This window comes from Microcaecilia unicolor, chromosome 12 (genome assembly GCF_901765095.1).
Source record: "Microcaecilia unicolor chromosome 12, aMicUni1.1, whole genome shotgun sequence".
Taxonomy (NCBI): Eukaryota; Metazoa; Chordata; class Amphibia; order Gymnophiona; family Siphonopidae; genus Microcaecilia; species Microcaecilia unicolor.
This window is the reverse complement of record NC_044042.1, coordinates 76,340,157-76,367,605: the sequence shown is the minus strand read 5'-3', so window position 1 is coordinate 76,367,605 and position 27,449 is coordinate 76,340,157. Positions and strand designations below refer to the sequence as shown.

The window sequence follows — 27,449 nt, the reverse complement described above, 5'->3', positions numbered from 1 at the left end:
GTCTCCCCTGCCCGCCCACACATGCATCCTATCTCCCCTTTCCGCCCACACATGTGCAGCCTGCCTCCCCTCTTTTCTTCCCTTCCCTTCTACATATGTGCAGCCTGACTCCCCTTCTCTCCCACACATGTTCAGCCTGTCTCCCCTCTCCCCTTCCCTCCCACACATGTGCAGCCTGTCTCCCCTCTCCCCTTCCCTCCCACACGTGTGCAGCTTGTCTCCCCTCTCCCCTTCCCGCCCACACATGTGCAGCCTGTCTCCCCTCTCACCTTCCCACCCACACATGTGCAGCCTGTCTCCCCTTCCCGCCCACACATGTGCAGCCTGTCTCCCCTTCCCGCCCACATATGTGCAGCCTGTCTCCCCTTCCTGCCCACACGTGCAGTCTGTCTCCCCTGCCCGCCCACACATGTGCAGTCTGTCTCCCCTGCCCGCCCACACATGCATCCTATCTCCCCTTTCCGCCCACACATGTGCAGCCTGCCTCCCCTCTTTTCTTCCCTTCCCTTCTACATATGTGCAGCCTGACTCCCCTTCTCTCCCACACATGTTCAGCCTGTCTTTTTGTCCCTCCCACACATGTTCAGCTTGTCTCCCTTCTTCCCTTCCCTCCCACATATGTTCAGCCTGTCTCCCCCTTCCCTCCCACATATGTTCAGCCTCTCCCCCTTCCCTCCCACACATATGTGCAGCCTGTCTTCCCTTCCCTCCCACATATGTGCAGCCTGTCTCCCCTTCCCTCCCACACATGTGCAGCATGTCTCCCCCTCTCCCCTTCCCTCCCACAAATGTGCAGCCTGTCTTCCCTCTCCTCTTCCCTCCCACACGTGTGCAGCCTGTCTTCCCTCCCCCCCCCCCCCCCCCCCCCCCCCCACGGGTCTATTCTCTCCTACCTTCTTCCACCCACTCCTCGGGCCTCTCCTCTCCGATTCTTTTAAACTTTGCTTTTCCATCATTTTTAAGAGTAGACCTTCCTCTGGCCATCCCAAGGCTTTCCCTCTGCTTCGTCCCTCCTGTGCATCAGAGGAAGGACCCTGGGGATGATCAGAGGAAGACCTGTTCTAATAACTGCCAGCAACTGCAAAGTTTGAATATTGAGGTGGAGAGGAGAGCGACCCGAGGAGTGAGGGGAAGAAGATCATAGGCATTGCGTGATTTGCCAGGTTATCTGGAGAGGATTCCCAGACTCCCCGCAGCACACTTGAGAAGCAGCAGTGCCATGGCACATCAGTTTAAAAACACTGCTTTGGACACTCGTTCTGAGCATTGGGGCAGTCCTCTTGAAGTAATGTTCGATTCTTATGGACAATCCATCTCCATTTTTTCTTACAACTTGGCCATTGAGAAGTCATGCTTAATGAGTTGAGGATTCTCTGAGGAGGTTATTTCTACCATGTTTCAGGCTCGTGAGAGATGAACTACCATTGCCTATGCTAGAGTATAGTGAGTTATTAAAGTTTGATGTACAGACAAAACGTACATTGATTCTTACTCTTTTGCATGGGTCTGTTAAGGTTCAGGTTGAAGCTCTCACTTGTATTAGAAGTCATATTCAGAGGGCTTCTTTACCAGTCGTCATGATGTGGTTTGTTTTCTAAAAGGTGTTGTGTGGGAATATACATTTTTTTTCTTGAAAATAATGCAACTGTACTCTGACACCTAGTCCTGAAAACAGAGCACGTTTGTAAATAAAGAAATAGCTACAAGAATTTTGGAGCTTCAGATGTTCTCTAGGGGTATCTATTAGAGCATTTCCTTCTTTTCTTGCTAAAATGGTTTCTCCTCTTCTTCTTAGTAATGTGATTTCCCTTCCCTCAATTAGAGGTCCTTTTACCAAGCGACAGGAAAAGGGGCCCAGTGCTAGCGGCAGCACGTGTTTTTGCCGCTCACCAAAGCCCCTTTTAGCATAGAGAGTAAAAAGGCCGAAAAAAGAAAAGAAATGACTGTGTAGTAAATTCACACTTGCTGCACGGCCATTTCTGGGGGAGAGCACTTACTGCCACCCACTGAAGTGGTACTAAGGGTACCCGTGCTAAGCTAGTGGTAAAAATACAGAAATAAATTTCCATACTGCTGGATATAGTGTGCGCTAGGGGTGGAATTACTGCCAGGCTGCTGTGGATACCTAGCAGTAGTTCTGGATTGGTGCACGGTAAGCCTATTGCCATGCGGCAGCCCTTTAGTAAAAGGGCCCCTTAGGAAGGAAGATGTCATGGAATGACATGGATGTCAGAGTTCTTCCTTTACTAGATGTCTGCCAGGCTCTCTTTAGGTATTTAGAAGTTAATAATGAGTTTAGAAAATCAGACAAGGTGGTTTTTATTTTTGATGCAGTTAACAAAGTTCTGTAGCCTCTAAAGCTACTATTGTGAGATGACTTCAGGAGACCGTATCTTCTGCTTATATCCTTAACAGCAAAGTGCCTCCTACGAGCCCATGCGATGAGAACAAATGTGACTTCATGGAGGATATTTGTAGGACTATGATATGGTTCTCTCTTCATAACTTTGTTAAGCACTCTTATATGGTTTTGGCAGCCAGAGAAGTGGCAGCCTTTGGAATTTGGGTTCTTAAAGCAGGGGCTTCCGGCCCCCTTTAAGGCATGCTTTACTACATCCCATTGGTTCTGGACTGGTCTGGTGTGGATGAATAGGAAGAAAAATATTTTCTTTCTGCTAATTTTCTTTTCTTCAATCACACTAGACTAGTCCAGATTTATTCATTCTGTTTGTTACTAGTTCTAATAAGAATACAGGATTGCGTATTTTCTTTGTTTTCTAGTTTTCAGTTTGGTGTAGAATCATGGGTTCTTCCTTTTTATGGGGAAGTTAAAGTTATGGGGCTCATTTTCAAAAGAGAAAAACATCTCAAAATGGAATAAAATGTGAAAGAAACAGTACATACCAGCATCTATGACAGCTTCAGATGTTACGACCAGTCTAATGGTTGGTGCAGTGGACTGTAGAGAAGGGGACCCATTCCCATGTCCCACTGTAACTGGTACACTTGTGGAAAGTGTGAACCCTCCAAAACCCACCAAAAACCTACTGTACCTACATATAGGTGACACCTGCAGGCATAAGGGTTATTGTAGTGCTGTACAGTTGGGTACAGTAGGTTTTTAGTGGGTTATGAAGGGCTGAAGATAAGGGGGTAATGGTGAGTTCTGTATTCAGAACCTTTTATGTGAAGACCACTCCAGTGCCCCATTGCTCTTCTGGGATGTCTGTGTGACCAGTCTATTAAGAACACTGGCTTCCCATACATTCAAATTGCTTGTTTTTGTGTGTTTTTCCCTTGGATATTATTTTTTTGAAAATGGTCCTAAAAGATAAATGCACTGAGCACAAAGATGTCTAGCAAATGCCAGTTTTGAAACAAAAAGTTGGTCATTTTTCTAATTTGAAAATGGCCATTTTTGCTATTGGATTTTTGGGCGTTTTTCACAAAATGTCAAAAATTGGATTTAGACGTCATATTGAAAATTCCCCTCAATAGTTCTCATTGCATTGTTAAAAGAAAAAGCTGTACACTTGCTTGGGACCCTTTATAGAGTGCTGCTTGTAAGTGATTGGTCTCTCTCCCCATCTGCTGGTGGTCAGAAACAACCCATTGGTTTTGAACTGGTCTGGTGTGACTCAAAGAAAGTAAATCAGCAGGTTAGAACATATTTGTCATTCATTTCAGTGTCCTGTTCTTAATACAGTTGAAAATCCTGGCTCATGCTGAATCCTCTCCAAGCACTATTTGATAATTTATAGTGTTAGAAACCAAAGAACTAGACAAGAAAATATGTCCCTTTTCTAAAAGACCTTAGTAATATGAAATAAATTTCTCAAATAATATTTTGTGTGTGTGTTTTTTTTCATTCACTGCAAGACTTCCATCATATAAGGATCTGAAATAGTAATCTTTAATAACAGGCATAGGACCAGTCGAGCTAAACTATACTGTTTTTTAGCATTATTTAAAAATAAAAACCAGCAAATGTTTTACAAGGAATTGTGAATGGTGCCTGATGTATTTGTTTCTCTCCCTTCTGCTCGCCATCTAGCCACCAGCTCTGCTCACCTGGAGGACCTGGCCTACTTGGATGAGCAGAGGCACACTCCCTTGAGAACTTCTCTCAGAATGCCTCGGCAGACTATTGGTGGAGGCCGCACCCAGCAGGACCTTCGAGGTAGGAATCGGGGGAACATTATACTATGCCTGCTGAATAGCAGTCACTGTAATGCCGTTTCATAAATCCATTCCCACAGTAATTCTCTGTTCTATGGAATTAAAATCACAGTACTAGGTGAATAACTCAAATTATTTATTTGTTTGTTCCTTGGCTATGTTGTAGTCTTTTCTGTTTTTCTTTTAATTTTAGTCCTAATAAATAAGTTTTTTTTTTTTTCTTTATGGGTATATTCTTGGTTTGAAAAACTCATTCTCAAAGCCTACTCTTTATCTGTTCATGCTACTTTCATGCTTAAAGTATATCAATAGGATGTCTGCAAATGATCTGATGGAAGGCAGCAAGGGTTAGTGCAAAGGCATTAAAACACCCAAGGTTATCTTTTCAACCTTATATCTGTCCTCATTTAGCGTTTAGACCTCAGAGAACCCCCCCTACATCATCCAAAGATTTTGATAACTAACTCAACAATTATGATCATCTCAACACCATCCCTCCCAGATCATTTCCTATAAAAATGCATAGTTAGATATTAACACTATTAAATATTAAACTGACAAGCCATTTACAAGGGTAAATGGATTATTTGAAAATTACGAGCTTTCGTAAATCGCTGAAAGCCTACCTCTTCACCAAAGCTTACCATGAGAATCCATAACTAACCACAACACTTCACCATTCCTCCCTTACTATAATTGCCTTCTTTCCACAATTGCTTGATTAGATCGACTTGTTAGCCTTGTTACTCTTAATATATTTGTAACACCAATTGTATTTCTTTACCATGAAATGGGGATGCCATAACAGGTCTTTGTAAGCCACATTGAGCCTGCAAATAGGTGGGAAAATGTGGGATGCAAGTGCAATAAATAAATAAATTACTAATTTTTCCTATAGGTAAAACTATGCATTGTTTGTTCTTTGAGTTTGTGTGGCTATCAGGATCTATTGTTTTGCTTTAACTAAAGCTATTCTTTTCTACCTCCCCCCAGAAATTGCTGCCCTAGGTGACTGCCTAGTCTGTTTTATGGTTAGATTAGCTTTGGAGTCAGCACAGCAGTGCTTCAGACTTATTTAATTAATAGAACTGTGCTTTCAAGAACCATCAATTCAGCACAGAAATCGGGGAAGAAGGAGAGTCCCTAATATCTAAATAGCCAATAGATTTTTTGGGGTGGTTAAGGGAGAGGGTTAGAAAAGTGAGCAAGGTTACCACAGTACTACTTCTTTAAAATTCACTTGTTTATAATAATTTTAGAAAAGTGCTATCAGTTTATGAATAAATATGTTAGTTACAGCTAGCTGCAGCTTTTCAACATGCTACTAATCAAAAACCTGGCAATCACATTATACAAGATTTGAAGGAAGAAAGACATTAAGAGGTCCTGTTACCAAGGTGCACTAAAAAGTGGCCAGCGCTGGTGTCAGCACATGGGTTTCCATGCGCTGAGGCCACTTTTAGCGTGCCATATTTTTTTTGTAATGGCCATGCACTAATTTTCCTATTAGCGTGTGGCTATTACTACAGTAGCCCTTACCATCATTTATTTAGGAGGCGGTAAGGGCTCCCATGCTAATTGGGCAGTAATGTGATCAAGCTACCCAATTAGCGCAGTCACATCTTCTCTCCGCCTATGGGCACGCCTCCTATTTTCCAGTGAGGGATTAGCATGTACTGAGCAGGAAACTACTATGGGACACCTCAGCAGATCCCATGGTAGTGCTCTTTTAGTGCATGGTAGGCCCACCTTAGGCCTACCGCGCCTTAGTAAAAGTGCACCTAAATAAAGTGATTTTCTTTATATTTGTTTGGGTTTATGACATACCAGAAACTGATTCACACTACGTGACCATCTGTTTGAAAAATAAATTGCTATTAAATTGTAGTTGCCTCTTTGATCCTTGCTCTCAGAATAGACGATTTTCTTTAGGATATACCAGAACTGACATGACCTTTTTATGAAAAAAATTGTGTTGGCTGGTAACATGGCCAGAAACCTGTACAAAGAAACAATGCTAAAAAAATCCTTTTAATTGACTTACCCACATGTTTCTGGTGTACTATCCAAATATCCTTTATAATTTCTGGCTATTGCATCTGAAAAATTAAACTTTATTGGAAAAGCCGGATCAAATTGTTTTCCTGGCATTCTTTTTAAGAAGTACAGGCATCACACATTTTTGCCCTTCTTCCTTGGTTTCTGCATTGGTGCCAGTTGTATTTCGTTTTTCTGCTTCCTTCTGGCGCTTATTCAGGTAATGCATATGGTAAAAGAATATGAGCAGCTGAACACAACTTTTGTTTACAGAAGCTTAGGAATCTATCATACATAGGTGAAAAATCATTCTTTATGCTCATGCGTGTACTCTAAAACCTAGTCCTGAATCAGAACAAGTGTATAGGTCAGTGGATGGCCACGTCCAAACCAAAGCAAACAGAAATACCATCAAGTGCATCATAATTTGTTCCACGATAACAACAGTGTTAGCTTAACTTTAAAGGAAGTACTTCTTGAAGAACCTAAGCTGCCCATTTTGGATTTTGAGGGGGATTTTAGCTCATTCCTTTCTCAGTAGTTTAAAGGCGAGTAACATTCAGGTACAATAGCAAATAGAGATATGCAATTTTTTACAAAACAACAATGAACAAGCGAGAAGAACAATACCCATCCTCCCTTGAAAACCCCTCCTTCTTCCCTCCTCCCTGAGCCCAGAAATTCGAATTGTCCAATATATAGAAGCATCATTTCTCTTGCTGCATCCAAATTATCCTGAATGTTTTTCTACCATCTTTGAAAAGGGGACCCAAAATGAGTGATATGTAGTGTGATCCCAATAAGCAGAAATACACTTCATTAAATAAATATCCAGTAGCTTCTATATCACTTCTGCCTTCATGGGTGCTATTGGTTGCCTCCAATGTTCACTCGTGGTAGCTAAACATACCTGAAAGCCCTATCCTTACCCTTAAGGTTAACCATATTAAACAAACAGCATTCAGGTGTAGTTCATTTTTTTTTTTAATGAAGGAACATACTCTTCAATCTTCATTAAAAGCTTGGGCACTATTGGACTCATATAGTGCTATTCTCCGAGGACAAGCAGGCTGCTTGTTCTCACTGATGGGTGACGTCCACGGCAGCCCCTCCAATCGGAAACTTCACTAGCAAAGTCCTTTGCTAGCCCTCGCGCGCCCGCGCGCACCGCGCATGCGCGGCCGTCTTCCCGCCCGAAACCGGCTCGAGCCGGCCAGTCTTCTTTTGTCCGCACTCGGTACGGTCGTGTTTTCGCCGTGTCGAGCCCCGGAAAGTCGACCTCGCGCGTCCAATTTGTTTGAACGTGTTTTTTTCCTTCGGGAAAGCTTTGTCCTAGTCGGGAAGTGCTCCGGAAACCCCCCGCCGGGTTTCGTGTAAATCCTCCCCGTACTTCCAGCTTTTTTGCCCCGGTAAGTTTTCTTTCGTCGTCGGGGTAGGCCTTTTTTCGGCCTCGGTCGAGATTTTTTCTCCCTCTAAATTTGGTGCTTCGAATTTCGCCATTTCGGCTTTTGATTTCGCCGGCGTGATTTTTCCGCCCATGACATCGAAGCCTTCCAGCGGCTTCAAGAAGTGCACCCAGTGCGCCCGGGTTATCTCGCTCACTGATCGACACTCGTCGTGTCTTCAGTGTCTGGGGGCCGAGCACCGCCCTCAGAACTGCAGTCTGTGTTCCCTGCTTCAAAGGCGGACTCAGGTAGCGAGACTAGCCCAGTGGAACGTGTTGTTCTCGGGCTCTTCGTCGGCATCGGCACCGGGATCTTCGAGTGCATCGACGTCGTCAGCGTCCAGACCATCTTCCTCGGCCGCCCCTGCATCGAGTGCATCGAGGCATCGGGCCTCTGCATCGGCGCCGAGACATCGGATAGCTGCATCGACGTCGGTGGTACCAGGACCTCGTCTGCTGATGTCGTCGGACGGTGGTGCATCGGGTGGAGTGCAGGTGAGGGCTGTCCATTCCCCTGCTGGTGGCGGTGAGCCCTCGGGTGGGTCTCCGCCTACCCTGAGGGCTCCTGCGGTACAGCCCCCCCGAGATCGACCTTCTTCAGTCTCGGCCCCGAGGAAGCGACGGGTGGATTCGACGTCCTCCTCGTCGGTGCCGGGGAGCTCCGGTGACATGCTTCGGAAGAAATCGAAGAAGCATCGACACCGGTCTCCTCCCCGTGTCGGCACCGAGAGCTCTGGGTCGCCGAGGGATTCGGCACCCAGCAGGCATCGGCACCGAGAGGACCGCTCACCCTCTGTCAGGAGGTGTCGATGCGCTCCGCTCTGGACAGCCCGGAACAGCCTCCACGCCCGGAACAGGTACTGACGTCGACGCCTGCATCGACCCTCTCAGCCTTTCTCTGCAGCCGCTCTAAACGAGAGCCTCCGGGCCGTTCTCCCAGAGATTCTGGGAGAGCTGTTGCGCCCTACCCCTCCGGTACCGGCGGTGCTTGCGCCACCGGTACCGTCGAGCGTGGCGCCGGCTGGCCCATCGCCCAGGTTGAGGTCCCCGACGTCGGTACCGCGTGCGGTACCGACCGCGGCCACCTCCCAGGAAGGCTCCCCGACTACGTCGGCGGAGGGAGCTTCGCCGATGCGGGCGAGGGAGTCTACCTCTCGACGCCCCCATCGTGGACAGGGTTCCACGGAGTCGAGCAGGGCGAGGTTGCAGACACAGGTCCGTGAACTTGTGTCTGACACCGAGGGTGAGGCCTCGTGGGAGGAAGAGGAAGATCCCAGATATTTCTCTGACGAGGAGTCTGGGGGTCTTCCGTCTGATCCCACTCCCTCTCCTGAGAGACAGCTTTCTCCTCCCGAGAGTCTGTCTTTTGCCTCCTTTGTCCGGGAGATGTCTACGGCCATCCCCTTCCCGGTGGTTGTGGAGGACGAGCCCAGGGCTGAAATGTTTGAGCTCCTGGACTATCCTTCTCCACCTAAGGAAGCGTCCACTGTTTCCCTTGCACCATGTCCTGAAGAAGACATTGCTTGCGAACTGGACCAAACCATTAACTAATCCCCACATTCCCAAGAAGATCGAGTCCCAGTACCGGATCCATGGGGACCCAGAGCTGATGCGCACTCAGTTGCCTCATGACTCTGGAGTTGTGGATTTGGCCCTAAAGAAGGCTAAGAGTTCTAGGGAACATGCTTCGGCGCCCCCGGGCAAGGACGCTAGAACCTTAGACTCCTTTGGGAGGAAGGCCTACCATTCCTCTATGCTCGTGTCCAAGATCCAGTCTTACCAGCTCTACACGAGCATACACATGCGGAATAATGTGCGGCAGTTGGCGGGCTTGGTTGATGCTCTTCCCCCTGAGCAAGCCAAGCCTTTTCAGGAGGTGGTCAGGCAGCTGAAGGCGTGCAGAAAATTCCTGGCCAGAGGAGTTTATGACACTTTTGATGTTGCGTCCAGGGCCGCTGCTCAAGGTGTGGTGATGCGCAGGCTCTCATGGCTGCGTGCCGCCGACCTGGAGAATAGAGTCCAGCAGCGGATTACGGACTTGCCTTGCCGTGCGGATAACATTTTTGGCGAAAAAGTCGAGCAGGTGGTAGAGTCTCTCCACCAGCGGGACACCGCATTCGACAAGTTCGCCCGCCGGCAGCCTTCAGCTTCTACCTCTACAGGTAGACGATTTTTTCGGGGGAAGGAAGACTGTTCCCTATACTTCTGGCAAGCGTAGGTACAATCCTCCTTCCCGACAGCCTGCGGCCCAGGCTAAGCCCCAGCGCGCTCGCTCTCGTCAGCAGCGTGCGAATCAGCAAGGCCCCGCGGCTCCCCAGCAAAAGCAAGGGGCGAGCTTTTGACTGGCTCCAGCAGAGCATAGCCGACATCCAAGTGTCAGTGCCGGGCGACCTGCCTGTCGGAGGGAGGTTGAAAGCTTTTCACCAAAGGTGGCCTCTTATAACCTCCGATCAGTGGGTTCTCCAAATAGTCCGGCAAGGATACACCCTCAATTTGGCCTCTCAACCTCCAAATTGTCCACCGGGAGCTCAGTCCTACAGCTTCCAGCACAAGCAGGTACTTGCAGAGGAACTCTCCGCCCTTCTCAGCGCCAATGCGGTCGAGCCCGTGCCATCCGGGCAAGAAGGGCTGGGGTTCTATTCCAGGTACTTCCTTGTGGAAAAGAAAACAGGGGGGATGCGTCCCATCCTAGACCTAAGGGCCCTGAACAAATATCTCGTAAAAGAAAAGTTCAGGATGCTTTCCCTGGGCACCCTTCTCCCCATGATTCAGCAAAACGATTGGCTATGCTCTCTGGACTTGAAGGATGCCTACACACACATCCCGATACTGCCAGCTCACAGACAGTATCTGCGATTTCAGCTGGGCGCACGCCACTTCCAGTACTGTGTGCTACCCTTTGGGCTCGCCTCTGCGCCCAGGGTGTTCACAAAGTGCCTAGCTGTGGTAGCAGCGGCGCTTCGCAGGCTGGGGGTGCACGTGTTCCCATATCTCGACGATTGGCTGGTGAAGAACACATCCGAGGCAGGAGCCCTGCAGTCCATGCAGATGACTATTCGCCTCCTGGAGCTACTGGGGTTTGTGATAAATTACCCAAAGTCCCATCTTCTCCCAGTGCAGAAACTCGAATTCATCGGAGCCCTGCTGGATTCTCGGACGGCTCGCGCCTATCTCCCAGAGGCGAGGGCCAACAACTTGTTGTCCCTCGTCTCGCGGGTGCGAGCGTCCCAGCAGATCACAGCTCGGCAGATGTTGAGATTGCTGGGCCACATGGCCTCCACAGTTCATGTGACTCCCATGGCCCGCCTTCACATGAGATCTGCTCAATGGACCCTAGCCTCCCAGTGGTATCAGGCCGCCGGGGGTCTAGAGGACGTGATCCACCTGTCCACGAGTTTTCTCGAATCCCTGTATTGGTGGACGATTTGCTCCAATTTGACTCTGGGACGTCCCTTCCAAATTCCTCAGCCTCAAAAAGTGCTGACCACGGATGCGTCTCTCCTGGGATGGGGAGCTCATGTCGATGGGCTTCACACCCAAGGAAGGTGGTCCCTCCAAGAAAGCGATCTACAGATCAATCTTCTGGAGTTGCGAGCGATCTGGAACGCTCTGAAGGCTTTCAGAGATCGGCTGTCCCACCAAATTATCCAAATTCAGACAGACAATCAGGTTGCCATGTACTATGTCAACAAGCAGGGGGGCACCGGATCTCGCCCCCTGTGTCAGGAAGCCGTCAGCATGTGGCTCTGGGCTCGCCGTCAAGGCATGGTGCTCCAAGCCACATATCTGGCAGGCGTAAACAACAGTCTGGCCGACAGGTTGAGCAGGATTATGCAACCTCACGAGTGGTCGCTCAATTCCCGTGTGGTGCGACAGATCTTCCGGGCGTGGGGCACCCCCCTGGTAGATCTCTTCGCATCTCAAGTGAACCACAAGGTCCCTCAGTTCTGTTCCAGGCTTCAGGCCCACGGCAGACTGGCGTCGGATGCCTTCCTCCTGGATTGGGGGGAAGGTCTGCTGTATGCTTATCCTCCCATTCCTCTGGTGGGGAAGACTTTGTTGAAACTCAAGCAAGACCGAGGCACCATGATTCTGATTGCTCCCTTTTGGCCGCGTCAGATCTGGTTCCCTCTTCTTCTGGAGTTATCCTCCGAAGAACCGTGGAGATTGGAGTGTTTTCCGACCCTCATCACGCAGGACGAAGGGGCTCTGCTGCATCCCAACCTCCAGTCCCTGGCTCTCACGGCCTGGATGTTGAGGGCGTAGACTTTGCCTCTTTGGGTCTGCCAGAGGGTGTCTCCCGCATCTTGCTTGCTTCCAGGAAAGACTCCACTAAGAGAAGTTACTTCTTTCATTGGAGGAGGTTTGCCGTCTGGTGTGACAGCAAGGCCCTAGATCCTCGCTCTTGTCCTACACAGACCCTGCTTGAATACCTTCTCCACTTGTCGGAGTCTGGGCTGAAGACCAACTCCGTAAGGGTTCACCTTAGTGCAATCAGTGCATACCATTACCAAGTGGAAGGTAAGCCGATCTCAGGACAGCCTTTAGTTGTTCGCTTCATGAGAGGTTTGCTTTTGTCAAAGCCCCCTGTCAAGCCTCCTACAGTGTCATGGGATCTCAATGTCGTTCTCACCCAGCTGATGAAACCTCCTTTCGAGCCACTGAATTCCTGCCATCCGAAGTACTTGACCTGGAAGGTCATTTTCTTGGTGGCAGTTACCTCGGCTCGTAGAGTCAGTGAGCTTCAAGCCCTGGTAGCCCAGGCCCCTTACACCAAATTTCATCACAACAGAGTAGTCCTCCGCACTCACCCTAAGTTTCTGCCAAAGGTTGTGTCGGAGTTCCATCTGAACCAGTCAATTGTCTTGCCAACATTCTTTCCCCGTCCTCATTCCTGCCCTGCTGAACGTCAGCTGCACACATTGGACTGCAAGAGAGCATTGGCCTTCTATCTGGAGCGGACACAGCCCCACAGACAGTCCGCCCAATTGTTTGTTTCTTTTGATCCCAACAAGAGGGGAGTGGCTGTAGGGAAACGCACCATATCCAATTGGCTAGCAGATTGCATTTCCTTCACTTACGCCCAGGCTGGGCTGGCTCTTGAGGGTCATGTCACGGCTCATAATGTTAGAGCCATGGCAGCGTCGGTAGCCCACTTGAAGTCAGCCACCATGGAGGAAATTTGCAAAGCTGCGACGTGGTCATCTGTCCACACATTCACATCTCATTACTGTCTGCAGCAGGATACCCGACGTGACAGTCGGTTCGGGCAGTCAGTTCTTCAGAACCTGTTTGGGCTTTAGGATCCAACTCCACCCCCCGAGGGCCCTGTTTGTTCTGTTCCAGGCTACACTCTCAGTTAGTTGGTAAATTTTTTAGGTCAATCTCAGTTATGTCCTCGCCGTTGCGAGGCCCAATTGACCAATGTTGTTGTTTTGAGTGAGCCTGGGGGCTAGGGATACCCCATCAGTGAGAACAAGCAGCCTGCTTGTCCTCGGAGAAAGCGAATGCTACATACCTGTAGAAGGTATTCTCCGAGGACAGCAGGCTGATTGTTCTCACAAACCCGCCCGCCTCCCCTTTGGAGTTGTGTCTTCCCTTGAAGTGTATTGTCTTGCTACATACTGGACTGGCCGGCTCGAGCCGGTTTCGGGCGGGAAGACGGCCGCGCATGCGCGGTGCGCGCGGGCGCGCGAGGGCTAGCAAAGGACTTTGCTAGTGAAGTTTCCGATTGGAGGGGCTGCCGTGGACGTCACCCATCAGTGAGAACAATCAGCCTGCTGTCCTCGGAGAATACCTTCTACAGGTATGTAGCATTCGCTTTATCAACACCTTGGCTCAGGTTACTCTAATTTAACCGTCCTAATCACCTTTATTATTACTTTATTGTTTCTCTGGACTTTAAGAAGTCTGTGAATTATCACAAATTGTTAGTTGAAATAATTTAAGAAAAAAATTTTAAATAAAAAGATAAAAAACAAAACAATAAAGGAAATTAAAGAATTCACATTCCGTACCAACTAATCAATTAATCCTCACAAGCCCACTTCAAATGAGAGATTAGCAATAACACAATCATTAATAACAAATAATGGAAATTATCTTAAATAATCAGCACTAATTCCTTCATTTAAACTCCTGTCTCAATCAGTCATTTATGACCTCTAAGAAAATCTTCTAATTGTAAAGAATCCCCCAAAATGTATTCCTTCCCCTGATAAGTGATCAGTGGCGTAGGAAGGGGGGGCGGGAGGGGCAGTCCGCCCCGGGTGCACGCGCTGGGGGGGTGTCGGCCCCGCTGGTTCCCTGCTCCCTCTGCCCCGGAACAGGTTACTTCCTGTTCCGGGGCAGAGAGAGCAGTGAACCAGCGGAGCCGACGCAGGTCCGAGCGACGTGCACTCGGAGCGGATCGGCCCCTCCCGCCCGTCCCCTGCAAGTAAGAATTCGCTCCGGAGGGGGTGTGCACCGCGGAGGGGGGGTGCGCAGCAGCGACCCGCTCCGGGTGTCAGCCGCCCTCGCTACGGCCCTGTAAGTGATTATACATTTGTAAGGATATTTAAGGAAAAACACAGCTCCCAGAGCAATCACTTGAGGTTTTAGACTTTAAAAAGCCTTATGCCTCATCTGAGTTGCCCTGGAAACATCAGGAAAAACATTGATTTTGTCCCCACAAAACTTCTCATCCTTCTTAGGAAAATAAGATTTTAATATGAGCAATTTATCATTCTTATTAGCAAAGTAACCAACAAGGTGGCTCGAGTAGTAATAGTAATCTGTGAGTCTTCCAAAAAAGCCATTTGGTCAACACCTGAGGCTTCTAATTGATCTACCTGTTGGTTAACCCATTAGTGCCCACTGTGGGAACAGATCAATTTGTTCCCATATAGCTTATTATGGGAACATTGGGCACTAATGGGTTAAGTGAAACATTCTCTTTTACAGGAGGATAATAGCAACTATTCAACTAAATGGTCTCAGAATTTGTGAAACCTTAAAATCTCCTTGAGGTACTTCCTTAAAAGAATCTCAGGAGAGAGTAGGTATATCGATAGAAAATTTTAAAAATGTAAATTGCAGGCCCTATGGGGATTTTCCATTAATTCTAATCTAGAATGAAGTACCTGAAAGTCCTTTATAAAGGAGACCAATGTACCCTGCACTTTCCCCAGCTGAGCTGGCATCGCTGATAGTTACATATCTAAAACAACAAAATTAGCATCAACATTCACTAATTTATCAACCACTTGTTCAGACCATTTCCTTTTCCAGTCCTTCCACACAAAGACAATGTGGAAGGACACCTCCATATCACAAGGTGGTGTAGTTGTATTATCTTCCCTGTTATCTCTCTTATTAGTATCCCCACCTTTTTGCATAAGTTGCATATCACATTACAGCCCCACCATAAACGCAGGAAAGAGCCCTCCTGTCCACGCCCTTTCCAACATTTCCCGACACCCTTCTGGTACCACTGTTGTAACTTCTGTGGCGTAAGGTACCTCCTATATAGGACCTTATAACCTATTTCCAGTTATTGGGCAGAGATTCAGACAACTGACTTTATGAAATATTAACCCCTATTCCTACAGAGCAGTATACCTTCCACAAATCCTTCTCCCAACCCTCTCAAAATGCCCCATGCACCTCAAATGTAGTGATCAGCATGCCATATGTACATGAGGCCATAGCTACCAACTTTGAGTTTAGCACAAAAATCCTAAAATCCCAGAAAATCACTATTCTCCAGCCCAAACTAGTCTTTCAGTTCATCAACATTGATCACTGAGCCATCACTCCTCGCAAATTGTGCTAGAGAGCCAAGGCCTCTGGCCTCTCACTTCTTAAAGATTGAATATGTGCAGCCTGTCTAGAGATGTGTGTTATGACGAATAGGTAGCAAACCAGAGTGAAGTTTCACCCCAATAATTTGTGTGCCCCCTTTATCCCATATTGCAATAGACAGTTTTGTGTAAGGGTTTACGTGTATACACTGTGGATTATCCTTTAGTTAACCAATAGGTACCCCAAAGAAGCACCTTCCTTTCATCTCTTGCTCTAGCCTAGTCCATACTTTCATATCCATTGAACCAGATCTACCCACAGCTCTGAGTAAACTGCCTGCCTGCCTATCCACAACTCAGAAATGGGTAAACAACAACAAACTTTGCCTGAACCCAACTAAAACAGATTCTTTTGGTACCAAACACAAGTGGACAAATACCCAACTTAAAAATACCTTTTGGGAAGTATGAACTCCCCCTAAAATCACTAGTTAGGAATCTTGGGATACTGCTAGACTCATCACTTACTCTGATCCCACAAATTCAAACAACCTTCAAAAATGTTCTCTATCACCTACTCCAGCTACGAAATCTCTCTCCATATAAGACGAGTCTGACCACAGTGGTCCATGCCATGATTACATCACAACTAGACTACTGTAGTGCCCTGTATACTGGCCAAACCAAAAAGATTTTGTATCAGCTCCAACTAATTCAGAATACAGCAACACGACTGATAGAAGGTTTAAATGGTGTGACCACATCACACCCTTCCTGCAAAAGATACACTGAGGGGCATAATTGAACGCGAACGCCTATCTCCATGGGCGTCTATGTCCGAAAATGGGTACGTGAAGAGGCGGGACAGACAGTATTTTCGAAAAAATGGACGTTTTTCAGCTGGGCATTTGTTTTTTTTAGCAATAATGGAAACTAAAAACGCCCAGCTCAAAAACGTCCTAATCCGAGCCATTTGGTCATGGGAGGGGCCAGGATTCGTAGTACACTCGCCCCCCTGATATGCCAGGACACCAGTTGGGCACCCTAGAGGTCAGTGCAGTGGACTTCAGAAACTGCTCCCCCATGCATAGCTCCCTTACCACGGGTGCTGAGCACCCAACCCCCCTCCCCCAAAACCCACTACCCACAAATATACAACACTACCATAGCTCTTAGGGGTGAAGGGGGCACCTGCATGTGGGTACAGTGGGTTTTGGAGACCTCCCATATACCAGCACAAGTGTTACAGGTAGGGGGGGGATGGGCCTGGGTCGACCTGGCTGAAGTGCACTGCGGTACCCACTAAAAGTGCTCCAGGGACTTGCATACACGCAGGCCTCTAGGACTTGTTGCTGCTATATAACATTGGCACACCAGTTGACACCTGAAGACTAATCTCTCCGAAAACGTCCTTTATTGGAATAAGCACTCTTACTCACAGTTAACTGCAGATCAGAGGTTGTGCCCCACTGGCAACGAGTCTCCCTGGTACTGAGATGAGCAGTAGGTCAGAGCTGGCAGAATGCTGTACAATGCCCTCTTTCAGCCACATTCAAGGTAAGAACTAAGTTCTGTAACGTGGCTAACATGTGAAAGGGATCTAAAACTGGCTTACAAAAATGGCCACTACCTCATGGACTACCGGAAACAAAACAGGGCACACTCTGACCCAGTAAGCAGGGGGAAAAGCACCATGGGAGTACAGCCTACGAACTACCAACATCGTGAGCATTTACCACAAGCTAGTGGAATCACGGAACCCAATACCCTACACCCACCACAATGCATTGCTGATGTGACTCTGCAGTGCGCATAACAGAAAAGGTGTCACACTCACCCGAGAGCCACATCAGAACCAGGGAAAGGCTGTCAGAGGATAGAACACATTCTGCTGTCATGGAGGTGGGTACCGCATTTGAGGCTGGCATACAGGATGGAAAAAAAGTTTTTAAATTGGGTTTTTTTTTGGTGGGAGGGGGTTAGTGACCACTGGGGGAGTCCGGGGAGGTCATCCCCGATTCCCTCCAGTGATCATCTAGGCAGTTGGGGCACTTTTTTGGGACTTGTTCGTGAAAAAAAGGGTCCAAAAAAAGTGACCCAAAATCGTGGTAAAAACGCCTTTTTTTCGATTATCAACTAAAGACGCCCATCTCTCCTCGGCCGATAACAACGCCCCAGTTCTGCCTTCACCACGCCTCCGACACGCCCCCATCAACTTTACCCGTTTCCGCGACAGATTGCAGTTGGAAATGCCCAAAATCAGCTTTCGATTATACTGATTTGGGCGCCCACGGGAGAAAGACGCCCATCTCCCGATTTGGGTGGCAATATAGGCGTTTTTCTCTTTCGATTATAAGCAGTACTGGCTACCAGTGCCTTATAGGGCTAAATTTAAAATTATGCTTGGTTTTCAAGACCCTCGGACAAAATAGGCCAGGGTACTTAAAGAATAAGTTAACCCTTTACGCACCTTTAAGACCTCTAAGGTCCGTTCAAGGATCATCACTGTCTGTACTCTTCCAAAAAAGAAACGTACGATTCTATACCCACAAGCGAGCCTTCTCGGGAGTAGCCCCCATACTCTGGAATTTAGTCCCAGAGGAGCTACGTATAACTTGAGACAACCTCTACTTCTGGAAGCAGGTGAAAACTTGGCTCTTCTCCTAAGCTTTTAATATGTAGGTAGAATATACCTATTCTACACCTGGACTAGCTTGCTACACATACTGTAACTTAGATCAATTCCTTATCTCTTGCTTAACTATGCAAATAACTTGCCTTCAGATTAGCTAACCATCAAATTATCCCAATTGACTCTGTACCATGCACCTTGTTCCCATCACATATCTGCTCTTGGTCCCTCAGCTATATTGTAAGCTGTATAGTAGAAACTATTTAACGTCATATGTATGTTAGTTGAATGCTCTAATGCTTGCTTATTAGGTGTAGCATTAGTATTATGCTAATATTGTATTATATACCTGGTATTTGAATTCTAATGCTGTTAAATGTGTATATTTTTGATAACTGTTTCACGGTAGTTCTATTGTTAGGCTTCAATTTACAGTTTTCAAGTTTATCTCATTTATTGTATTTATGTTTATTCTTGGTTATTTTACTAAACTGCACCTGCTGTATACCGCCTTGGGTGAATCTCTTTATAAAGACAGTTAATAAATCCCAATAAATATTATGGGGATCTCTCCAATCTAGTATGGCTCTTAATTGCACTGCTCAATAGTATTCCTTCAGATTTGGTAAAGCCAGGGCCCTATGCTCCTTAAATTTGATAAGACTGGGTAGGATACCCAAATTGGGGAGGGGGGGGGTGTTACTCTTCCAAATGTACCAAAAAAAACTTCCTTTGCAATTAGTGTAAGACGCTGTCCAATATTGCCATGGGCAGGGTGAGAAAAAGATATAGTAAAAGTGGTAAGGCAATTATCTTTAAGCTTGCCACTTGCCCTAGCCAGAATAAGTTATAGTGATACCAATTTTCCAAATTTTCTACAGTGGAAAGTAATTTCCCATAGTTCAGCCCATATATGAGGGAGGAGTCAGCTCCAATATGGTCCACCAAGTATTTAGGAGCCCACTTAAAAGAGTGGATGGTCGGGGGGCGTGTCCAAGATGGTGACTCATACTCGAGGTTGAACGCTCTAAGTGCTCTGGATGCGCACCTCTTTTCTTTTCGTAATGAAAATAACAATGCCTCATACTAAGAGGAAAGGCGTGGTGAAGAGTACACCGCCGGTGCTCCTTACCGCTACGCCCCTCCAGACAACCTTGGACCGTTTCACCACGAGCTGCCCTCGAGTGACCGGCGTGTTGCAGGCTGCATCGAGAGAAGTCGAGGGAGCGACTTCTCTCTTGGCCACGGAAACATCTCTCTCACCGCCGGACGTTAACACCCCTCCGTGTCCTGCCCGCTCGAGAGGGAGGATGTTAGACCTGATCTCTTGGAAGTCGATAGAGATGGCTCTGAAAATGGCGGCACCACCCCGGAGCCAGCAGAGGAAATAGCATTGGAGCTTTCTGCTCCACAGGAGGTAACGCTGGATTCGATTTGGAAGGCTATTCAAGGTCTGACAACGATAGTGACGAACACTGCTCGGGAGATTAAATTTCTTGTGACTAAAGTTAATTCTTTAACCAAAATGGTAGAAAATATCAAAACTGACTGTTCTGTAAAATTTGAAACGATTCAGGCTGAGATAACAACGATGAAGGCTGTAAATATGACTTTAATTAAAGATAAAACAGCTATGATGAGGAAAATTGAACAAATAGAGAACTATAACAAACGATTGAACTTAAGAATCCTGAACTTTCCTGTAATAGAAGGTATTGGCTCGATGGAATTATTCCGAAAATATTTAATTGAGGTATTGCAATATTCCCCCTCTCTTATACCTCCTCAAAACAAGATTTTCTACATTTCCTCTTCAAAAAAAAGTCAGGGGAATTGAAGGAAGGATCTCAAGCTGAAGGTGGACATAATTACAGGATATTTCACATTTCTTGAGCAATCCTTCTCTGTCATATCTCAACGACAAACAATACTTATATCTTTTGTTTTTGAGCAAGATATAACTTCATTGTTTAAATTATATTTTAAGAATTCCATGAAGACCTTTTGTGGGTCAAGACTTTGGATGTATCCTGATGTCACAAAATCCACTCAGGACAGAAGGAAATTATTTCTATCTATGCGAGAGGAAACCCGAGCACTTGGAGCCACTTTTTTGTTGTCCTACCCATGTAAATGTTTAGTTAAATATTCGAATGTTAAATATGTATTTTTCGAACCACAACAGCTTAAATGTTTTATAGAACAGAAAAAGCTTTCCAATGTGAACCCAGCTTAGGATAATAACGGTTAACATGGAAAAATAATTGGGTAGATTATAGTCAGGCCATTTTCTTTTATTTCAATTTTCTTTCTTAAGATCTCTCTAATTAAATGACTAACCCCCCACATCATTGTGGTCTAAGGAAGAGTAGCATAATTTGTTTAATAATTTTAGAGAGTGGGAAAATATTTTCACTCTTATTTCCTTTTTTGTGTGTATTTCTATCTCTGTTTTTCCTTATACAAGATGTTAATGCTTGTAAAATGTTTAATAAATAAATAAATAAATAAAAAAAGAGTGGATGGTCTCCAGTGTTTAATTTTGATTTTCGAAAGTGGGGCTATGAGAAAATGAAGAAAATGGTTAAAAAGAAGCTGAACCGATCAGTCACAAAGGTTAGGACTTGAAATCAGGTGTAGATGTTGTTTAAAAATACCATCATGGAAGCCTAGACTAGACGTATTCTACGTATTAACAAAGGTGGAAAAAAGAGCAAATGACAGCCAACGTGGTTAAAAGGTGAGGTGAAAGAGTGTATTACAGCCAAAAGAAAATCCTTTAATAAATGGAAAAAGGATCCGAATGTAGGAAATAAGAAGTAACATAAACACTGTCAAGCCAGATGCAAAGCATCGATAAAGAAGGCTAAAAGAGAATATGAGGAAAAATTTGCCACGGAGACGAAATCTCATAGTAAAACTTTTTTCAGGTATATCAGAAGCAGGAAGTCTGCGAGGGAATGTGTGGGACTGTTAGATCAGGAAGGAGTAAAAGGAGCGCTCAAGAAGGACAAGGCCATAGCGGAGAGATTGAATGAATTCTTTGCTTCAATCTCTATGGAAGAAGATGTAAGAGATCTACGTATACCAGAAATGATTTTCAGTAGTGATGATGTGGAGGAACTGAACAAAACTATTCAAAGTTATCAAAACGCATGCAGATTGTGAAAAATTGCAGGAGGACCTTAGGGAACTGGAAGACAGGCCATCCAAATGGCAGATGAAATTTAATGTGGACAAATGTAATGTACATTGGGAAGAATAATTTGCATAATAGTTATCTGATGCATGGTCCACTTTTAGAAGTCAGCACTCAAGAAAAAGACCTAGGTGTCATTGTAGAAAATATGCTGAAATCTTCTGCCCAGTGTGTGGCGACGGCCAAAAAAGCAAACAGGATGATAGGAATTATTAGGAGAGGGATGCAAAATAAGACCAATAATATTATAATGCCTCTGTATTGTTCCATGGTATGACCTCACCTTGAATATTGCGTTCAGTTCTGGTCACCATATGTCAAAAAGATATAGCGGAATTAGAAAAGGTTCAAAGAAAAGTGGCCAAAATGATAAAGGGGATGGAACTGCTCCCATATGAGGAAAGGCTAAAGAAATTAGAGCTTTTCAGCTTGGAAGTGAGACGACTGAGGGGGGATATGATTGAGGTCTATAAAATCCTGAGTGGTGTAGAGCGTGTGGAAGTGAATCAATTTTTCACTCACTCAAAAAGTTGAAAGATCAGGGGACATTCAATGAAGTTGCATCAAAATACTTATAAAACAAATAGGAGGAAATATTTTTTCATTCAAAGTATAATTAAGCTCTGGTACTCATTGCCGGAGAATGTGGTAATGGCAGTTAGCGTATCTGGGTTTAAAAAAAAGGTTTGGACAAGTTCCTGGAGGAAAGGTTCCATAGTCTGCTATTGAGATAGACATGGGGAAGTCATTACATTCCCAGCCTACATGTCAGACCTAATAGAATTACCACCAAGGAACGCAAAATAATCTTCTCGCACTTTCCTTAACCTTCATCCTCCCAAGTGTAAAGGTCTGAAATACAAATTGATGCACGCATCTACCTTTTCCTATACGAGCACGCACCTCTGGAACGCGTTGCCACGGAACCTGAAAACGACTTATGAACTGACCAATTTCCGAAAACTACTGAAAACCTATCTCTTCGACAAGATATATCACAAGATCAACATGTGTAACTGTATAATCTTTAAAACTTCCAGTATTGTCTTATAATGTCTGCTGCTTTAATACTATTATGTATTTCACCACCATGTAACACATAACCCTCTGTAAACCAAATGTACTGTATATTCTCTTCTACTTCCAGTATCCATGATGAATTGTAAGCCACATTGAGCCTGCAAAGAGGTGGGATAATGTGGGATACAAATGCGATAAATAAATTACTTACCCTGGGATTGGTAGCATGGAATGATAGAATTGGTTTCTGCCAGTTACTTGTTACCTGGACTGGCCACTGCTTCAAGGAGGATACTGGGATAGATGGACCATTGGTCTGACCCAGTATGGTTGTTGTTATGTTCTGATGTCTCCACTCCTCTTTATCCTGTCTGCTAAAGGTTCAAGAGATAAAAGAAAAGAGGAGAGGGGACATCAGGTATGCCTGCCAAGTGCCCTGACCCAGCAAGAATTCTTGAGAGAAACCGCCACTGACCCATATTTGAGCCTTGGGCATGGTATATATCACCTGCACATACCTACAAAAATAAGCTCCAATTCTTATCCTCTCCAGGGTAGTGAAAATAAATGGCCAATGGTTTTCTCTACATTGACCACCACCAAAACAGAGGATAGGCATTTTGCTTTAGTATATCACACTAAATTTAAATTCCTTCTAATGTTATCTCCTGCATATGGGTGTGTATATGTCCCATCACTGGGAAAGGGGTCCCCTGGAATAGATGAGTTATCTCCAGCTGCCTATAAGAAGACTGTTTGGATATAGTCCTTACTACCATAGTTAGAATGAACACCTTGGGCCTTGCTTGGGGTGGTAGTAGTCCATTGGAGAAGACCACTTGGGAGATGGCAGTGGAGGACTGAAGAAAAGGAGAGACAAGGGAGACTGAACTTAATGTTAATTAGCATATTAATTTACATAAGATGGACCAATGAGTATGGACTTATTTCAAGCTCTGGGAGAAGTGAAACGACCCATTTTGCCTTTGGGGACCTGGAGGAGAGGACTGGAACCCCTCAGACTTAGCTGGGGAATAGTGGAAAGGTGTCCTGAGATTTGGGGAATCTCACCCTGATCTTGGAGAGGATCTCCAAGCAGCAGAGAAGCCACAAAACAAATCGGAGAAAATTCTTCTTCACCCAACGCGTAATTAAACTCTGGCATTCGTTGCCGGAGAATGTGGTGAAGGTGGTTAGCTTGGTAGAGTTTAAAAAGGGGTTAGACGGTTTCCTAAAGGACAAGTCCATAAACCGCTACTAAATGGACTTGGGAAAAATCCACAATTCCAGGAATAACATGTAAAGAATGTTTGTACGTTTGGGAAGCTTGGCCTGGATTGGCCGCTGTCGTTGGCAGGATGCTGGGCTCGATGGACCCTTGGTCTTTTCCCAGTGTGGCATTACTTATGTACTTATGTACACAGTAGGCTAGAGATGGATCTCTCCTTTCCATGGAGTTGAGAGGTCCTCTGGCGAATAAACCACTGATTTGCCCAACACTTTTGGGTAGACAGGGAATGGACTACTCATTCGGCCTACACTTTCAGGTAGGCAGTGAATGGATTGCTGACCCAGCCTACACCTTCGGGTAGGCGGCGTGGCTACAATGGACCAGCCATAAACCCAGCTTGATCCTCGTTTACCAGCTTGGGCATAAAATTAATCAAGTGATTCATAAGGATGTTCACCAGAGATTTAATATTGAGGTTTAATAATGAGGTGGGAGCGATAAAAGCCACAGCATAGGGGATCCCTCTCAGGCTTCAGTAACACTGCTATCCCTGCTGTTTTTATTTCAGCCTCCAGTTCCTCTCCACTTAGCACTGTATTAATTAGCACTGCCAGCCTGGGGGCAAACTCTTCTGCTAATTTTTTTTTATACAATTTTGCAATAAATCTATCTGGGCAGGAGCCTTCCCTATTTTGAAGGCTTTAATTGCTTCTTCCACCTCCAGGGAAGGTATTTCTCTGTCCAGGAATCCTGCTTCATCTTCTGGCAATATAGGTAGCTCAACCTGCTGTAAGTACTTCTGGATGTGTGCGTGGGTGGTGGTGTCCTCCCACTGGTACAATGCACAGTAAAAATGCCCTGATCTGGCCCTGAGCATCCTTAATTTTTAGGATGGTCACATTTGTTGTTTAACTTTCAATTTGTTAGCCAGTAATGTACTAGTGTTATTCCTTTACTCGTAATACTGTTGACAGACTTTGTCTAAATGAAAAGCCTCTCTATGCCTCTCCAAGATCCTGCAGCTCTTGCCTGATAGTTTACAATTTCTGAAGGCCTGCCGCTGTAGCTCATATTTTATATTGCCTTTCCACCATTGCCAAGTTATCCCTAAGTTCCTGCTTTTTCCTATCTCTGCGCTTCTTAATAAATGATCCCACAATCAATAAACCTGGGTATTATAAAATTTCACTGTAGTTACTTTAACTACCCCCCCAATTAAAGTAACTATGAGTTCTTAAATACAATATAAAACTATCCTTTATTGATATCAACTTGTAAAATATTCAACGAAATGATCAATAATATATCATCACACCATAGTGCTTTCCATCCACACCCATACCCAGTGGTGTGCTGGTAAATTTTTAACAACAGGCTCTGTCCCTGGTCCACCTCGGCGCTCCCCCCCCCACCCACCTCTGCGCCCCCCCCCCCCCCAAAAAACAAATTGCAGAGCTAGCTATACCCCGGGGGGGGGGGGGGCGGCCAACACAATACTCTCTCCAGGAAATAAAAATTAAATTATCCCAGGTTCCAATCTAATTCATGTTTAATATGGGATAAAATGCCATAAATAAGTAAATAAATATAAACTTTTAACGTTCAGCACCTGATTCTCAAAGTGGACATATTCCAAACACTATAATGAAAATAAAATTATTTTTTTTCTACCTTTGTTGTCTGGTGACTTTGTTTCTCTGATCATGCTGATCCAGTTATCTGATTCTGCTGCTCTCTATCTGTTCCCTTGACTCCATTTCCAGGGCTTCCTTTCCATTTATTTCTTTTCTTTCCTCCTTTCTTCTTCATTTCTGGTCCTCCGCATACTTGACTGTACAGTGGATCCAGCTTCTGCCTATTTTCTCCATCCATGTGCAGTTTCTCTCCTCACTTCCTTTTCCCTCATCTAATCTCCTTCCTCTCTTCCCTCCCTGTCCAGCATTTCTTCTCTCTCCCTTCCCTCCCCTCCATCCATGTCCAGAATTTCTCTTGCTCTCCCCCTCCCCTCCATCCAGGTCCTGAAACTCTCCTCTCTCCCCTGCCCCTCTCTATCCATCCATACCCTGCAATTCTCTCTCTCCCCTGCCCCCCTCTACCCACCCATGCCCAGAAAGCCTCTCCCCTGCCCCCCTCTACCCACCCATGCCCAGCAAGCCTCTCCCTGCCCTCTCTACCCACCCATGCTCAGCAAGCCTCTCCCATGCCCAGCAGGTCTCTCCCCTGCCCCCCTCTACCCACCCCATGCCCAGCAGGTCTCTCCCCTGCCCCCCTCTACCAATCCAAAGATTCTCCTCCCTCCCCTGCCGCTCTGAAGCATGTCCAAAGATGTCCTTCGCTCCCACCCTCCCCTCCCGCTCCCCTCCGTCTTTTTTTAATTACCTCCGTCGAAGCACGCGCCATTTAAAGCCCTGCTGCGTGCTGGCCGTCTCCAGGCTTCCCCTGCTTGCTTCGGATGAAGTTCGTGCCTTAGTCCGCCTTCGCGAAAAAAGGAAATGACGTCCAGAATGAAGGCGGGACTAAGGCACGAACATCACCGAAGCAAGCAGGGGAAGCCTGGAGATGGCCAGCACGCAGCAGGGCTTTAAATGGCACGCGCTTCGACGGAGGTAATTAAAAAAAGACGGAGGGGAGGGTGGGAGCGAAGGACATGGTTGGATATGCTTCGGAGCGGCAGGGTAGGTAAGCATGGCCTGTGATGGCGCCCTCCTGCCATGCTTACCTCCCGCAATGGAGCCGGCTCGCAAGAGCTGTCAAAATTTAACAAGTGGCTCTTGCGAGCCGGTGCGAGCCGGCTGCAGCACACCACTGCCCATACCATAACTCACACCATACACATGTTCATAAACCCTACCACATTCCTCAGTATATTAAATATTGGGCCCAAGTTCAGTGCAGTTTTGTTTAGTAGTGAGCATGTTCCGATCTAGCCTCTCATAGAAGAGGTTTATTTCAAATGACTCTGATGTATTACCAGTATACGGAGCTGCAGAAAATCTACTGCAGGGTCAGCATTTTGGCATTGTACTGAGAATTTAAATCCTCGTGGAACTAAGGAGCAAGAATGCCATAGGATTCTAATATACTCAAGGGGATTTTATTCTATGAGACAACTGATCAATCTAATGCAAGTAGAGACAAGATAATGTGGAGCCTTTGCAATATTTAAAGCTGCAGTTTTGCATCATTGTGTTTAACAGGGTGATAATTTATACTATCAACGTTGGAGCTGATATGCAGTAGTTCTCTAGCTGAAATATTTACTCACAGTCTGTTTTGTATTGTTGATATTGTATATTTAGTACATTGAAGAATGTGGTAGGATTTATGAACATGTGTACAGTGTGAGTTATGGTATGGATGTGGATGGAAAGTACTATGGAGTGAGTGGTATGATGATATATTATTGATGATTTCATTGAATATTTTAAGTAGAGGAGTGTGAATATGTTAGAACTTGGTATCAATAAAAGATAGTTTTACATTGTATTTAAGAATTCATGGTTACTTTAATTGGGGAATAAGTGATCCCAGAGAGATGAAGTAACTCCACATATATACCTTCATAACTTTCCACACTGCAGCCTGCTCTACACCCCCCCCCCCCCCCACCCACCCACCCACACTTATTCGGGCTGAAGTATTCCAGCATAGATAATTTAATCTTATGACTATTTTTCTTCCCTAACCTTCCCCCCAGCTTCAGACAGTAACATTCCATTCCTTCAGTCTCTTAATAACTCCCCCACTCGGCTAAAAATATTTCCCTTTTCCCTGTGTTTAGTGCATAGAGTCCCACCAATGCCATTTGTACCCCTGCTATTTTACCTTACACTACCAAGTAGCACCCACTGTCATCATGCACTTCATGTTGAAGTTCCACTTTGCTAATTTCAGAAAGAAATGTTTACCGCTCTCCATCTATGGGA

At 45.8% G+C, this 27,449-nt stretch overlaps 1 protein-coding gene across 1 annotated transcript in view; it reads left to right on the top strand.

Moving 5' to 3' along the window:
• TANC2 (tetratricopeptide repeat, ankyrin repeat and coiled-coil containing 2) overlaps nucleotides 1-27,449 on the top strand; it is a 931,529-nt gene that overhangs the window by 704,338 nt on the left and 199,742 nt on the right. The window contains exon 11 of the mRNA XM_030221414.1: nucleotides 4,055-4,180. Coding sequence (XP_030077274.1) covers nucleotides 4,055-4,180 — 126 coding nt within the window. The remainder of the gene's footprint in view (nucleotides 1-4,054; nucleotides 4,181-27,449) is intronic.